This window comes from Protopterus annectens, chromosome 6.part0, assembly GCF_019279795.1.
Source record: "Protopterus annectens isolate FY-2018-M chromosome 6.part0, PAN1.0, whole genome shotgun sequence".
In the NCBI taxonomy this organism is placed as follows: domain Eukaryota; kingdom Metazoa; phylum Chordata; order Ceratodontiformes; family Protopteridae; genus Protopterus; species Protopterus annectens.
In genome coordinates this window covers 619,129,093-619,145,553 of record NC_056737.1, presented here as the reverse complement: position 1 = coordinate 619,145,553, position 16,461 = coordinate 619,129,093, and the positions used below count along the sequence as shown (strand labels likewise).

General features: G+C 43.3%; 1 protein-coding gene across 1 annotated transcript in view; it reads left to right on the top strand.

The window, feature by feature from the left end:
* Positions 1 to 16,461, top strand: part of SOS2 (SOS Ras/Rho guanine nucleotide exchange factor 2) — a 2,018,564-nt gene that overhangs the window by 1,046,581 nt on the left and 955,522 nt on the right. Inside the window, exon 10 of the mRNA XM_044074288.1 lies at positions 11,667 to 12,319. Within this exon, the coding sequence (XP_043930223.1) occupies positions 11,667 to 12,319 (653 nt within the window). The remainder of the gene's footprint in view (positions 1 to 11,666; positions 12,320 to 16,461) is intronic.

Genomic DNA, 16,461 nt, shown 5'->3' with positions numbered 1-16,461 from the left:
AAACAGGTATTTACATCAGGACCAAATTAATGTATATGTAATGCTTATGGAGACCTTGCTGTACAACAATTATATTTATTTTGAAGGTCAATTTTTTAAACAATCTACGGGTGTGGCTATGGGGGAAGCGAATTTCCTATCTCCCATCCAATCGTCAAGGTTCCTTTTGAAAAGGGCCAAGAAGGCGCTCTGCTTGACATGTATGGGCAGTCTGTTCCAGAGTATGGGGAGTCTCTGGATCAGGAGCCTATTCCTCCAGCATGTTATGCTCATTGTGATGACAAGGTTTAGATCCCTGGAGTGTGTGGCTCTGGGACATTGGGATTTCTTTGTGTAGCATGTACAGTAGCTCAGGGTTTGACATGGTCTTGTATGTTAAGCAGAGATCACCTCTGAGTAGACGATATGCCACAGAGGATAGCTGGAGTTTTTTTTAGACGGTCAGCATAGGGCATCTGCTTTAGGCCTGTGATTCTTTTAGTGAGGTATTTCTGCGGCCTTTACAGCTGTTGCAGATGTCTTGGGAGGTACATACCAAATGGGTCGTTGTACTCTATAATGGGTCTAATGAGAGAAGAGTACAGTGGGATAACGACCTTTTTTCTGGATGAAAAGCCTTTAGTGATGAGGTGTGCCACATAGAAGGATGTCCTAACTGTTGTGGCGATGTGGTTATCGAAGGTGAGACCACTGTCCACCTGTGTCCCTAAGTCTCTCATCACACTTTCGGTGTTTAGTGTACTGCCACCTATGTGGTAGTTCATGGGTACATGTTTTTTTCCCAAAGGGAATAACTATACATATCTTGGCATTAAGTTTGAGCCCATGGCTCTGGCACCAGGCATCTGTTTCTGTAAGGCATTTTTGTAGAATATCCACATTATTTGGGGATTCAGTAATGGCTCCCAGTTTTCAGTCACCTGCGAATTTTGTTAACCAGAGTCCCTTAGTGTTGGCCTGTACTTCAGAGAAGTAGATGCCAAACAAGAGCCATCCCAGGACTGAACTCTGAGGTACTCCATTGTTTGGAGCTGGATTTGGAGTCGGCTACTTTTACATTCTGGGTTCTGTCAGTAAGCCAGTTGGCAACCCATCGAGTGACGTAGGGATTTATGCCCAGCTTAGTAAGTTTATCTATGATTCCAGAGTTGGGGGATGGTGTCGAAGGCCTTGGCGAGGTCCAGATAGGCTGTGTGGACCGCCTTACCCTCGTCCACAGCTCTGGAGACTGATCCAAAGAAGTCAATCAGGTTCAGGCGACAAAATTGTTCCTTCACGAACCCAAACTGGGTGGGGTCCAGTGTTTAAAGGTTGCCAATGTCTTTGTTTATAAGTTCCATGATACTGGATCCTCCTAGACTGAAACCACAAGCTAAGCCAATTGTTGAAGTCAGTACAGTACATACAGTGTGAGAACAGAAGCCAGCTAGATGGCCTGTCTTACAGGCAACCATGAGGGTTGCTTGTGCTCTCACTGCATTGTGGCAGTGAGGACATGGCTTGATTTTGTCCTCTGGGTGGAGAGTATAAGCTACCAGTGCAGGGGCCCATAACATACTTTTGTACTCTCATTTATGATTGCTGCCACTGGACAATGCCTTACTGAGCCAAAAGCCCCACTCTCAAAGTCTGCATTATGCCACCTCCCGTCATCTGAGGGAGTGTGTTTAAAAGCATTGTACATCATTGAGCATGCCCATATTCTCCTGCCTGGAATGTGGAATTGCCTGCACTGCTAATTTAATTGTGGTTACTTGGGTTGTAGCCAATGCATCAACCCTCGACATCATCAGAGACCACAAACTTTGTGATCATATTTTGCAGAATAATTTTCTGCTGAACAGACAAAAGTATAACTTGATAATGGCTCTGTGTTTTTTTTTATTTTGTTTTTAACACAGTAGGGTTCCTCCATTCCATCAAACCTTTGCAACTGGTTCCATTTACTAAGAGAACAAAGAAGGATGAGAGAGTGGAATTGTGGAGCACTTATGAAAACTTGCTTTTGGAGCAGGCTCACATTTGAGATTGGGTAAAATCTATGTAACAAAGTTTTACCACAGACTTGTGTACTGTGCCTGAATCCAGTCTTTTACATAATTTCTTTTCAGTGAGAAACCTGAAAAAAAGTAGGAAAAAAGTACTCAAAACATCAGTGTAGTGAGAAGAATTAAGTCAACACGTGAAGCATCACAGACTGGGATCCCAGAAACTTCGTATCTATTATTATACCATGACCCCCCCCCCCCATTAATATTCCAAAACATGCACGCTGATTGGCCAGCGTGCATGTTGTAAATTGACTTATACTAATGGAAAAAGGTCCGGTCGCCCGGACTTTTTCCATTAGTATAAGTCTTTTTTTAAAACACTGTCTCGCTATGTTAAAGGAGCTAACATAGCGACGCAGGTTTAAAAAAAGCAATGGAGATCTCCGTTGCTTTTTTTAAAGCTGTCTCGCTATGTTAAACTCCTTTAACATAGTGACACTGTGTAAAAAGCAATGGAGATCTTGCTTTCTCCTTTGCTTTTTTTTAAACCTGTCTTGCTATGTTAAATGGGTTTAACATAGCGAGACAGCGTTAAAATAAGCAACGGAGATCTCCATTGCTTATTTTAAAGCTGTCTCGCTATGTTAAACCCATTTAACATAGCGAAACAGTTTGTAAAAAGCAACGGAGATCTTGCTTTCTCTGTTGCTTTTTTCAAAACTGTCTCGCTATGTTAAATGGATTTAACATAGCGAGACAGCTTTAAAATAACAACGGAGATTCTCCGTTGCTTTTAATCTGTCTCGCTATGTTAAACCCATTTAACATAGCGAAACAAAAAGCAACGGAGATCTTGCTTTCTCCGTTGCTTTTGCCCACAACTCTGATGTACTGCGTAGGCATACGCATGTGCAGTACATCAGAACTGCCGCAGAATACCAGACAGCTGCGGAAGGGCAGCAAAGAGGCATTATACAATGCCATTATTTAAGAAAAGTAATTATTTTTTTCTTAAATAATGTCATTATATACAATAACACGCCTGGGTGTGGGTAATGCTGGATTTACCCACGGTTGGCTTTGTTTGGTCCCTCGGGCTTCGCCCTCTGGACCAAACCACGCCAACCATGGGTAAATCCAGCATTACCCACACCCAGGCATGGGTTATTGCTATATTAATTCACAATTCAGTATCTACAGTTTTTGATAGAGATATAATTAGTTTAATGACGGTACTGAAAATCTGTAGGAAGGAATCTAATCATCCATTTGTTTAACAAGCAGAACCAAAAAAGATGGAGCACTCTTGATGTATTTAAAGTGAAGTGATAAACAGATAAGGACTGTAAATGATGTCACAAAGTGAATAGTTGTTAGCAATGTGGATGCCAGTGCTTAAAATGTTTAGAACACAGGACAAAGTAGGAAACTTGATTCAGAATTTGGCAGTGTCCGTTTTAGTTGTTCTGGGGGTACGTCTGGAAATGTTAGAATGTTAAGTTGTCAGTCTTGCCTTCATTCTTGCTTGATGGGTTCGGAGCCGATCCTCGGCTCCGACTCGGCACTTGCTAAGCTCGAGAGTCACTTTTACCAGCTCGAGGCAGCCCCATATCCCATGATGCAAGGCGGTAAGTACCCAGATCTCGTTTGCCGCTTCGCTGATGAGGTCCTCCTTTTACCAGCTCCTGGTAAGTGATTTATACACTACTTCTTTGCCCCTCTTTTCAGTTTAAAGTTAATTTTAGACTTAAATTTAATAGTTTTAGACTAGTTTTGGTCCCTTTCTGACTAAAATTCCCTCTCTCCCTTAAAGTTTTTAGTCAGGCCTTCTCCCATCCCATCCCCCCCCCTTGTTAGTGTGTGTGTGGGTGTTTGTAAGAGAATAGTTTCTCTTTTTTTTTTTTTTTGGGATTGTTATATTTCTTGGACAGGTGTTGTGTGTGTGTGTTTTTTACACCATGTCTAAGGAAAGGGTCTCAGGCTTTAAGAAGTGTGACTCGTGCTGTCAGAAGATGTCTCTGACAGACGGTCACACTTCTTGCTTATACTGCCTGGGACCTCTCCACCTGCAGGACTCCTGTGCGATTTGTCATTCTTTTAGCCAGAGAGTCCTGCAGGAAAGGAGAAATGAGCTGATTTTGAGGGGCCTACTTAAGCCGGAGGGCTGTCCGGCTAAGTCGGCTCCATCTAAGACTTCTAAGTCTTCCAAGGCCCAGGCTTCTGTGTCCAAGCTTGGGCCTCAGCTCCGACTCTTTCAGAGTCGAGATCGGCTCCGGCTGGAGCAGATTCTGGTTTGCACAAACCTTCGGCACCGATGGCTATCGGTGCCGATTCTGGTTCGGCCACTTCGGTGTCGGCTCCGATCGGTTCCGATCACCATGTGGCTCAGGCTTCGGTGTCGGAGCCGACCGGTTCCGACACCCTTACTTTTATGTCTGTATCGGCTCCGGCCGGAGCCGATGCATCGAAACTTTCTGTCGGTGCCGAAAAGTTGTCGGCTCCGACAGCTTCCATGGTTTCGTCGGCTCCGATGGTTCCTTCGAGGAAGAGATCTAGGTCCCCTTCCTTGGAGCCGATACTCTTCGGTCCGGCTTCTACTCTCCTCTCGGAACGGAGCCATCGGAGCCGATCATCCAGGTCATCCAGGCTTTCTGACCATGATTTAGAGAGTGGTCAGTAGATTATTAAAATCACAGGCACTGGCCCAGATGCTACATAGTCCGTCTCAACAGACAACTATTAGTCCACACCCCATTGCAGTTCCTCCTTCGACTCTACCCCAGAGTTTAGAGTTGGAGTCTTCGGGAATGGTTTCTGCTACGGCTGAGGGACAGATACCCCCTTCTGCTCCTTCAGCCTCTACTCTTATCTCCTCTTGAGACCTTCCTTAGAGGGATTCGGTGGTCGGGCTTCCCTGGTCTCCTCCGAGGGGGTGAGTGGCATCGGACCCTTGTCCGACCCCACTCTTCCCCTTAGAGCCTCGGCCTTGGTGAGCTCGGCTCCGACATCTGCCTCGGAGCCTTCCCTTTCGGTGGGTCCTGGAGTTCCTGGTTCTTCGGAACGGGTTCTCTCGGACCTCCCTGGGAGGGGAGCCTCTGAGGTGATGAAGAGTGTGCTGGCCACTGGACTCAGCCAGCAGTCTGTTCCCTTAGCTCCTCCCTCTATGGTGCCTGTGGATATCTCTGCCACTTCTCTTGCTCCCGGACCCAGAGATCCTCCGCCTCAGGTTTCCCCACTGGGAAGAACCCTCTTCCGAGGATTCTCCTGATCAGTCAGGAGATCCTCCATGAAGAGGACCTGTAAGAGCAAACACCTAGACTCCCCCGACTCTATCACTTCAGATACTGAATTAGATGAGTCAGAGGGATCCCCAAGATCCCCCTCTGAGGATGTCTCCTTTTCAGACATCCTAGAACTCCTTAGACAGAGGGGAAACTGGCCCACCAATAATCCCTCTGAGGATGAATCGGTATACCTGGAGGCGTTTGGATCTCGGCCCTCCACCTCCTGGGTGTCTCCGCCTTTCGACCCCCTTATGTAGGTTATTGCTCGAAAGGCGTGGGCTGCTCCTGACTCTGTAGAGCCAGTCCCTAGGAGGCCTTCTAAATTTATTACTGCCCCGTCGGACAAGCAATTCCTCACGAAATGTGTCCCTGCTGATGCCATGGTGGTGGCGGCTGCCACTAAGAAGGAACTTGCAGATCCTTCCGTACCTGTTCATCCTCCTAATAAGGACTCTAGGACCATGGATAGGTATGGTAAGCGGATGTTCTCTTCAGCGACCTTTGCTATGCGTTCGCTGAACTACCTATGTCACTTCACCAGACTCCAGAGGGATATCCTTAAGGAGCTAGGTGAAGTAGTTCAGGATCCTACAGCTGCAGGGGCTCAAGAAAAAATTGCTTCGCAGCTAGGAACCCTTAATTCTATTGCTAACTCCTCCATGCGACTGATATCATATGCTGCAGATGGAGCGAGTAGGGCCGCAGGTACAGGTGTGGCTCTTAGACGCCAAGCCTGGATGCGGCTCTGTAATTTTGCAGATCCCTTTAAGGCGTCCTTCACAAACTCTCCCTTTGATGGGTCAGCTTTGTTTGGCCCTCAAGTGAAGGAAACGTTGACCAGGTGTGAGCAGGACGGCAAGACTCTTTCTGCCGTGGGGTCCGTTTTCCACCCCTTCTAGACCTTACCCCAAAGGGCAGAAGGGTGGCAAAATGTGGTTCCGCAAATCCCAAGGAGTCACGCCGGATTCACGTGGTCAGTTTACCCCTAGAGGCAGAGGGGGGGTAACAATAAGAGACGCCGCTCTAGAGGCAGAGGGGGTCCACAAAACCAGGGAAGCAGAGAGCCTCTCTCTGACAAGCCCTTTCAGCATCCCTGAGATGTTGCCCGGCTGTCCATCCTTGGAGGCAGTCGGGGGAAGACTATCGCTGTACCCAGAAGCCTAGCGTTCCCTCACTCAAGACAGATGGGTACAGTCGATCATATCCGAGGGTTACAAAATTCCTTTCGAGGAAAGTCCTTTCTATCACTCAAATTCCCTTCCAGATGTACCACCCGGTCTAAGGGAAATTGCAGAGTTAGAAGTCTTAAAACTACTGCAAAAAAGAGCCATTCAGCCAGTTACAACAGATCATTCAGAGCCCGGAATCTACTCAAGGTTCTTTTTGGTCCCCAAAAAGACGGGAGACTGGAGACCAATATTGGATCTCAGCAGACTCAACAAGTCTGTGAGGAAGACAAGATTCCGAATGGTCACTCTTCAGTCAATTCTGCCCTTCTTACAGAAGGACAACTGGATGTGCTCAGTAGATCTTCAGGATGCGTGCTATCACATAAAAATTCACAGACGCTCCAGGAGATTTCTCCGCTTTCGGCTGGGGTCCAGTCATTTCCAGTTCAGAGCCCTGCCCTTTGGTCTCACTACAGCCCCAGAGTGTTCACCAAATGTATGGCAGTGGTCACGGCTCACCTGAGACGTCAAGGATTCCAGGTGTTTCCGTATCTCGACGACTGGCTCCTTTCAGCCAACACCAGGCATCAGCTTCTTCAAGCCAGGGATTACACAATAAATCTTTGTTCTCAATTGGGCATCTCGATCAACTCCGAAAAATCATCCTTATTGCCCTGCCAGTCTATTACTTTCATAGGCGCAAACTTAAACACTGTTCGATGTCAGCTACCCTTACAGATCAAAGAATCTCAGACATTCAAAGTCACGTCAGGATCATTCTAGCCAACAAGAAGGTACAGGCCAGAATGGTTCTAAAGGTGTTAGGCCTCATGGCTGCGGCCATTACCCTTCTTCCCCTGGCTCGCTTCTATATGCGCCTTCTTCAGTGGATGTTGTTCACTCAGTGGTCTTACCAACAACTTCCAATGCGTCACCAAATACTGGTGACACAGATTTGCAAGAATCATCTTGCTTGGTGGATCACTTCTCCCCAGATTCACCAAGGCAGACACTTTGTACCCCCATCCTCGGTAGCCACTGTCACTACGGATGCCTCCCTGATCGGGTGGGGGGGGCATTATCAGGGCAGGATGGTTCATGGGACGTGGCAACCTTTCGAATACCACCTGCACATAAATGTCCTAGAGATGAGAGCAGTGCTTTTAACGTTGCAAGCCCTCAATGACTTTCTTCCCGTAGGGACAATTGCAGTCCACACAGACAACATGTCTGTAGTTTGGTATATCAACAAGCGGGCGGAACCAAGTCCTACCCCTTGTGTCGAAGCGCTCAGACTTTGGCAATGGGCGATCTCCTCTCATCGGTTTCTGGTAGCAACGCACATCCCTGGGAAAACCAACATTTTAGTGGACAGATTGAGCAGAGCTATTCTCATGCCTCACGAGTGGTCTCTCAAACAATCTATAGTGGAAGAGATTTTTCTGGAATGGGGTCGCCCATGTTGCGATCTTTTTGCTACTCCCCAAAACAGCAAATGCCCAGACTTCTTCTCTCTCTTCCCACTGCCAGGCCATCCCCCCAGAGACGCTCTGACCCAGGATTGGCCCCAAGGACAACTTTATGCCTTTCCTCCATTTCCTCTGATCCCTCAAGTTATCCAGAAAGCAACCGTTTTGAGAGCCAAATTGATTCTCATTGCTCCTTATTGGCCTCGACAAATTTGGTTTCCGTTCCTCCATCGTCACCTTTTGGTGCAGCCGTGGCATCTGGACCCAGTGCCAGATCTTCTGATTCACCAATCTGGTCAGCTGCACCAGTCTATCCCTTCTCTCAACCTCACAGCATGGTTGCTCCACTTCCTTCCTTAGCCAGGCTTCCTATGATCTCTAACCCTGTTAGAGACATCATAGTAGCTTCCTTAAAATCCTCTACCAGGAGGATTTATACGAGCAAATGGAAACGTTTTTCTTATTGGGCTAAAGCCAAGAATATTGATCCCTTCACTGCTCCAGTTCAAGCAGTTTTGGATTTCTTAGCGGAGATTTTTCACGCGGGCTCCTCTTCTTCCACAGTTAGAGTTCAGTTGGCTGCTATCTCGAACTTTCATGTCGGGTTCGCAGATCACAACATTATGTCCCACAGGCTTTGTAGAGCCTTCTTGAAAGGAATTTTCCTCCTGAAGCCTCCAGTCAGGAGTCCTCCTCCTCAATGGGACCTAAATTTAGTGCTGACATCCTTGATTCTTCCCTCCTTCGAGCCAGCTGTTTCTTGTTCCCTGAAATTTCTTTCATGGAAAACTTTATTCCTGGTTGCTATTACATCGGCTAGGAGGGTGTCTGAACTTCATGCTCTATCTGTTCGTCCCCCTTATTTGGTCTTCCACAAAGACAGAGTATCATTGAGAACTAATCCGACCTTTTTGCCTAAGGTCGCCTCAAAGACTAATTTGAATCAAGCCATTGATCTCCCTGTATTTTTTCCAAACTATTCAAACAGATCAGAACAAAAATTACATTATCTTGATGTCCACCGCCAACTCAGATATTACTTGGACAGAACAAAACAATTCAGGAAATCCGATCAACTCTTTGTTTCCTATGCTGATAACAAGAAAGGCCTTCCTGTCTCAAAAGTGACCTTATCTAGATGGCTTTCTTCTGTCATCGCTGAAATTTATCGGCTCAGGGGAAAACAGCTGTGCTCGAAACCTAAAGCACATTCAACCAGAAGCTTAGCTACTTCTACAGCCTTTCAAGCTAGACTTCCTTTAGACACTATTTGTGCAGCGGCCACTTGGGCCACTCCTCATACTTTTGTTTCCCATTACAAATTGGATTTGGCCTCCAGGGACAGAGCCAGTTTTGGCTCTACCGTTCTCAAGAGTCTGTTCCATTGAGCCACCCAGGATAGAGGTGCTAGGGACGCGGTCCCATCAAGCAAGAATAAAGGCGAGATTGACAACTTAACATTGAGAAGTTATGTACCTACCATAACGTTCCATGTTAGTTGTCTTCTCTCGCCTTCTTTCTTGCGACCCTCCCTCCTTCCCCCAGGCCTGGACAGACCTTTTTCTACAAGGAATTACACTTCTGAAGACCGTACAGAGCTGGTCCGTCTACCATACTGCAGGTTTTTCTCTTCTTCTTTCTTCCTTTGGGAAGTTATTATGCTAGGTGCTATTGCACTTTTGTCATCAAACGAGATCTGGGTACTTACCGCCTTGCATCATGGGATATGGGGCTGCCTCGAGCTGGTAAAAGTGACTCTCGAGCTTAGCAAGTGCCGAGTTGGAGCCGAGGATCGGCTCCGAACCCATCAAGCAAGAAAGAAGGCGAGAGAAGACAACTAACATGGAACGTTATGGTAGGTACATAACTTCTCATTTTGTTTGATCTGAGCTTTGTTTTGTGATGGCAGGGTTGACTTCATAACGGTTGAGGAATTCTAGATAAAGCTTCTTCAGTCCCCTCCTCCACATTCTTCCGTTACATTAGGATGCAGCCATAATTAAATATACAGGTCACTATACATTCCTTTTACTACCATAGACTTCACTTTCACTGCGCCCAATAATAAAGCAATGAAAAACCTTATTCTAATCATAACAGTATGCCGTTAATCCATTCCACTTGCTACATACTTACCTTACTTGTGATCCAGCATTAGAATTTGTTTCTTAGTTATTTAACTTTTTTCTTTCTACATGTAAAGCTTTGTGGATATTTAAGCTTTTTTATTATTTATTTATTTTTAACCACAAGCTGAAGTACAAGTTTTTGCATCAGTTCTCTACCTTCTGGAATTTCCTAATCCCTTTCTTCTATCTGCATATTTGTTTTACATAATTGTTTCTGTATGCTTTGCAGCTCCCTTTTCCTGTTTAACTTGCAACTAACTATACAGTGTCATCCCTTGTTCAATAAAAAAAAGCCTTTTTAACATCATTTGTATTTCTTATGGCTCCATTTTCTTTTTACTTTTTTAGGTCTTCATTCACCCTTCCCAGTCCACTCTTGGCCCAGTAAATCCCTGCCCCCCCCCCCAGCTTCCAGGGGAACAGAGAGAGAAGGAGCTGAAAGTCGCTGTTCATGGTCATCATCCTTTAGAGGTCAGGAGGGTTTTCATTGCTCCTGATTCCTCCTCCATGAAGGCTGGAAAGTACAGTGCAATGCCTGGTATGCTGGGCCTTTACAAGTGTGCAGCTCTGCCCACGAACACCCTTAGCTAGACTGTGCGCCTATCATTTCCCTAGAGGAAGATCATTAGTCCCAGACCTTCACTCAGGTAAAGGAGGAGCAATTGTCCGCTGTTCAATCCACCCCCTGACTAGCTTCTCTGGTCGCTAATGGAAACAAGGTCATCAACAGCAGAGTCAAGGGTTAAGACTTCTACTTCACAGTGTTAACAAGCTGTGCTCTTTATTCTGAATGTCAACAAGACTTTCCCTCATTTGAAATATGTTTATGTGTGTTTTAATCTTTGGGTAATGTAGCATGTGTGAGCTTTTCCAGTTTTGCTTTTGTTTTTCTTCTGTATTGTGTGAATACTGGTTTAGTTTTAGCAATAGAAAGCTGTTTTATTCCTTATTCCCAAGGTGAACTTTGATTGGAAGATTTTTATCCCTGATTCCTTATGTATAGTTTATCTGTTTTGTATTGCTCTTTTAAAATATGCTCATCTCTTATTTGGCTTCATTTTGTGTTGCATTTCATTGCACAAGACAAAACCTGTATAGGAAAGATATTTCTGGATGTGAAGACAACTTCCAGTTCTCTTTAGTTAACTGATTGATTTTGTCCTTTGGTGAGGTTTTCTTAGCAAGTTCTGCATCATTAGAACTCCCACTGCTAACAGAATTCCTGTCAAGCTTCTACACTTGTGAAAAAAATAATCATTATTCTGCATCTTTTTGTGTAGTGCCTACTTCTCAAAATAAACACTTCATTGAGACTGAAACTGGGGAGGCTTGCATGATTTTACATTTTCATTTTAATACAAGAGAAGTACATTTTAAAATAGTAGCATGCATTGAAATCAATTATTGCATATATATATATATATATATATATATATATATATATATATAAGATTATTGAAATAATAGTGCTAACTATGATGAGGTTGTTTGTTAATTGTTTTAAATTGATACGTCTGCCTTTACTCTTCACTCTCTGTTTTTTTAAGTAGTGTAGAAATGTTAAATAGCATGCTTGCATCCCACCCTTTTGACAAAGTAACATGCATTTGTTACATCTGTATAGGGAATCTGCCTACCGTTTCTACAGTCGCCAAGTTAGAAGCAAACACCTAGCCATAAAGAAAATGAATGAGATCCAGAAGAATATTGATGGCTGGGAAGGGAAGGACATTGGACAGTGCTGCAATGAATTAATCATGGAAGGTACGCTAATGCAAGTAGGAGCGAAGCATGAACGCCATATTTTCCTCTTTGATGGCTTAATGATCAGCTGTAAGGTCAATCATGGACAGTCACGGCTCCCCAGTTCCAGTAGTGGTGAATACAAGGTGAAGGAAAAGTTTCATATGAGAAAAGTCCAAATCATTGACAAAGACGACACTGCAGAATACAGGCATGCATTTGAAATTGTTAGGAAAGATGAAAACAGTGTACTGTTTGCAGCTAAATCTGCTGAGGAGAAAAATAACTGGATGGCAGCCTTGATTTCACTCCACTATCGGAGTACTCTGGATCGAATGTTAGATGCTGTACTGTTACATGAAGAACAGGAACGACCACTCAGACTGCCCAATCCAGACGTGTATCGTTTTGCTGAACAAGATTCTGAGGGTAACATTGTTTTTGAAGACAGTGTGCAAAGCAAAACTGGAATTATGATTAAAGGAGGGACTGTTCTAAAATTAATTGAAAGACTGACATACCACATGTATGCAGGTAAAGCTTTAAATTATTTCCACTTAAATTGTATCTATCACATATGGAAGTATCTTTGTTTTACAGTTAATTTCCATTCCCTTTGTACTTATCTTAAAGCTGCAAAAGATTTTGCAAAAAAAGAATATTAAAAATGAATATTTTACTGTGTTTAATTTGTAGTTTCACTACTTACTAAAGTTATCTCTAAAGCCACACCCGCAAAATAATGTTTTAGGAGGTTTTGAATAATGATTTACGTATGACTGCAAAGTGTTATGGGTACTCAAAGCAATTTACCTCTTTAGAGGAGCCATTTCTCACTTATATTATAGTTTCAATACTGCATAATCGTGTGTTGTTTTTCATTATGAAGCATTCCTCATGCAAGAATTGTTAGACAACTGGTCTTTTAAGGATGCAAGTCCTGCTGATGCATTTAGTATGGTGGTAGCTTATACATTTGTTTCGGTATCGAGGCATTATGGGTTCAGATCTTTATGATGTCACCACAGGGGTTTTCAGCTCTGTGAAAAAAAATTTAAAGGGCTGGCCTTATCATAAAAATGCAAAAACAAGGCAATTTTTGCATCACAAACTGCATTATTTAGTATTGTATATGGTAGAAGGTTCTATCCAACACCAGAGGTTTGATGCTTATTCTTTCTCCAGAACATGATCAGTACACTTTAAGAAAACAGTGATGTCGATAAGAAAACACTGATCTTCGTCAGAAAACAAGACTGTCTTTTTAACATGACTTTGTTTCATACAGTTGTATCAGGGTTAAGGCTTTGCACTCTTCAGACTAAAATGCTCGCTGTCATTCTGACATAGAGGTACCTACCCCAGTATTGTGTGCAGATGTCAGCTTATGATGTAAATGTAGGCAGTCCTCACATTTTGGTTAATTTCCTGCTTTCAGCTTGCATATGAATTCTCACCAGGATTTTTTTGTGCTCACCAGGAAGATTGACTTGTATTTTGTACCAGATGGTTACTTTTTTCTGTGGCCTTTTGTGGTCATTCAGCAGAACCCACATTACTCTGTGGCAGCCCTCTGTGGCATATTTTTTTCAGCAGTTTTCTGTATGCACTGACCAGATTGACAAGAGTACCTGCAGCCATCTTCATCATCTCAGTGGTGAATAGATATTCTTGACACCTCTGTATCCTTTATTATTCTGTTTCACTGACTGTTCAAGCAGATCAGCTTTTTCATCTGTTCATTGTCATGCAGTGTCCATTTTCATACTGTTTCTTTGTCCATTGTAGACCGAGAAGTGCACACTGGATTTTACATATCCTTCAAGATTGCTGCTAAAATGATCTAGCATAACTGGTTCCCATGTCCATTGTGGATTACAAAGAACTGGGCAGGTGGTTTCTAATTCTTAACCTTTGGTGTATATGATCATTTGTCTCTGTCTCTGTGATTCCTGAGTTCATCTTCATACAGTCACCTCTCTCTGCACCCGGAGGTCGATATCATTTGTATTCAGAAAAAAGTACACATGGGATACTTCTGAAAATGTCTTTTTTGCCAGTACCTTAGAATTTGAGAATGTTTTGTGTGTCTTCATGACATCCCAAGACCATCTCACCAGAGTTCCTCTTCTTCCTCAGTCTGTCATTTTTGTGTAATGTTGTGCTTCACTACATCTGTATAGCCATTTGTACTGTGTTATGAAGCTGATAGGTAGGACTGTGGGCTCATAGTTTCATCAGAGAAACATATTATATTCCATGGGTGTATATGGTAGCATTACCCTTATATGGTCTGATGGCAGGCATTTCTTGTTAGTCTTATTCTGCTGCTGGGCATAAAACTGAAATGTGAGTTATGCATGTAATAGATGTGATGAGTTGTTTACGTGCAGATCGCATTCACATTGCAACATAAATGACTTCATAGAGCATCTCATTGTATGAGTGCATCATAACTTTTGAGCTTACATACCTTCAGTCTTATACACACTGGCCAGATTTTCCAAGCAGTTTGTACTTCTCTACCAGAACTGTTGCTCACCTCATGCCTGCAAAAGTTACTTACACAGATGCTACAACACTCCCATATATAGTATGTGTTGTTATGCACTATTTTTGGTTCTTTTTGCCATTTAAGTAACATTTGTACTGCAGCTTGATACTGAAATCTTGCTGTACAGTGGCAAAGTTGTCTTTTATAATGAAACAACATAAGGGAAAGAGAAAGAGAAAAATAAAAAAAATTGATGATAAATGCAGTAAGATTGTGTTACAACTGGTCATTAAGTCAGTTGTGGTAGACATGTTGAACTTGCAGATTAGTGAATGCAGTACTTATTTTGTTTAAGGTCAGAGCGTAATTTTGGAGTCTTGTGTTTCTTCAAAAGCTAGTACTTTGCATTTCAAGGTACTTTCTTCTTAAGTAACTGAGAAACCTTTGAAGACTGTTGAAAATCATTCAAAGGAGAGCAAAAGTTTCCAGGTTACATGCTACTGACAGGAAAAAGAAAAAAAACAGATTTGATAAGATTGAAAAACAGAAATATATATAAAAGGAGCAGTTGCTAAATTTACTAAAGAAATACACCTTGTACCAGTTCAACAGAAGAGATTAAATCAACGTTTTTCTTTGTGATTTTTGCGTCTCGTAACTACTGACCTCCAAGGTCTAAAAGTACCACAGCATGTACATGAACCAAACCATACTATGTTTTGTGTGTCACAGGGCAAACACTGAATTGGCCACCACAGTCTGGAACTCAGTCCTGTCAGATATCAGAAACCTACCAATGCTTCTCAGCTGTAGGCCATCACTCCATAATCACCTCACTGAATCTGTGATGAGGCTGCTTTATCAGGCTGTACCTGCTTCACCACAACAACCACCATTACTACTCAGCAAACAGTGTCACTAGCCACTTTCATGGTGCCTTGTCTTGTCTAGCCTAACTCCTTTCCCAGCAGCACTTTCTTTATCAACAGCAAAGTTGCATGGTGGTTCAGTGGTAAGATGTCTGCTTCATAGACCAGGACTGAATCTACCTTTGGTCACATACTGTGTGGAGTTTTGCTTGCTCTCCCTCTGTTTCCATGGGATTTCTCTGGGTACTCAGTTGTATCCCAACTCCCAAAAACATACTGGTGTTTGGATACACTCTGCTGTTAATATCTGCTTGTGATCTGGGCTGTGATCAAAAAGGGACCGATAGACAGAGAGAGAGAATTCGGTTAAATGGTTAACAAAACACAGATCAACTTAAGTTAAACTGATGCAGCCCATTTACTCCTGCACTTCTTTTTTGTAGCTGTTGTTACCCCTGATTTCTTCCCCGTCCATGGTGGCAATGCTCCTGTACTCCTGCACTTCTCATGATAGCATCTGGCTTACCATTGTTACCCTTGATTTCTCCCTCTCCATGGTGGCAATGCTTCCAGTGCCTTATTTAGTTAAGTCAGACTGCAGGCATGCTGTTGCTGAAACATGATTTATCCTAATGTTTTGCAAATAATGTGAGTAGCATAGTTAATGTCCTTCCATATTACTGTTGCAGTATTCCTTACTAAGGGGATCCCCTGCCGAGGGTAGCTCTACGTCCGGCCAGTATATCCAAAGCCTTAGGATTTTTAGAAGGACATCGTACGTCATACATAATGCTCTCCGCTCATGGCATAGGACATAAAGGTGATGTACAGATGTACCTACCTAAGATCTTCTTTACCGCCAGTCCAAATGCCATCTTTGATTGCTCGTCTGAATGCTGCTTCATCTGCTGGTTACCAAGCCATTTTCAGATAAGTGCCCCATTGGGTTTTTTTCTTCTTATCCATCAAGCCTCACCACGGAAAATGAATAAAATAGTAAATCCAACAGCACCACGTGTGAGGCGACCAGGCTCACTTGAATTATCCAGAATCCTCAAAGGATCTATAAAAGCAAAGATCTTTTATTCACATCAAACAGGTTAGCGCTTTCACATACTGCTTCCTCAGACTTTAAAAATTCAAATGCTGCAGTTGCACTCTTTAAATACTGCAACAGTCAAGGGCGAGCCCTTCACTTAACCATTTGAAGGGAAACAACTTCATTTTCTACCTGCTGCCAGATAACACAATATAAAACAATAAATATACATACTTTATCCCTAAACATTGACACTAAGAAACTGTCATTATAA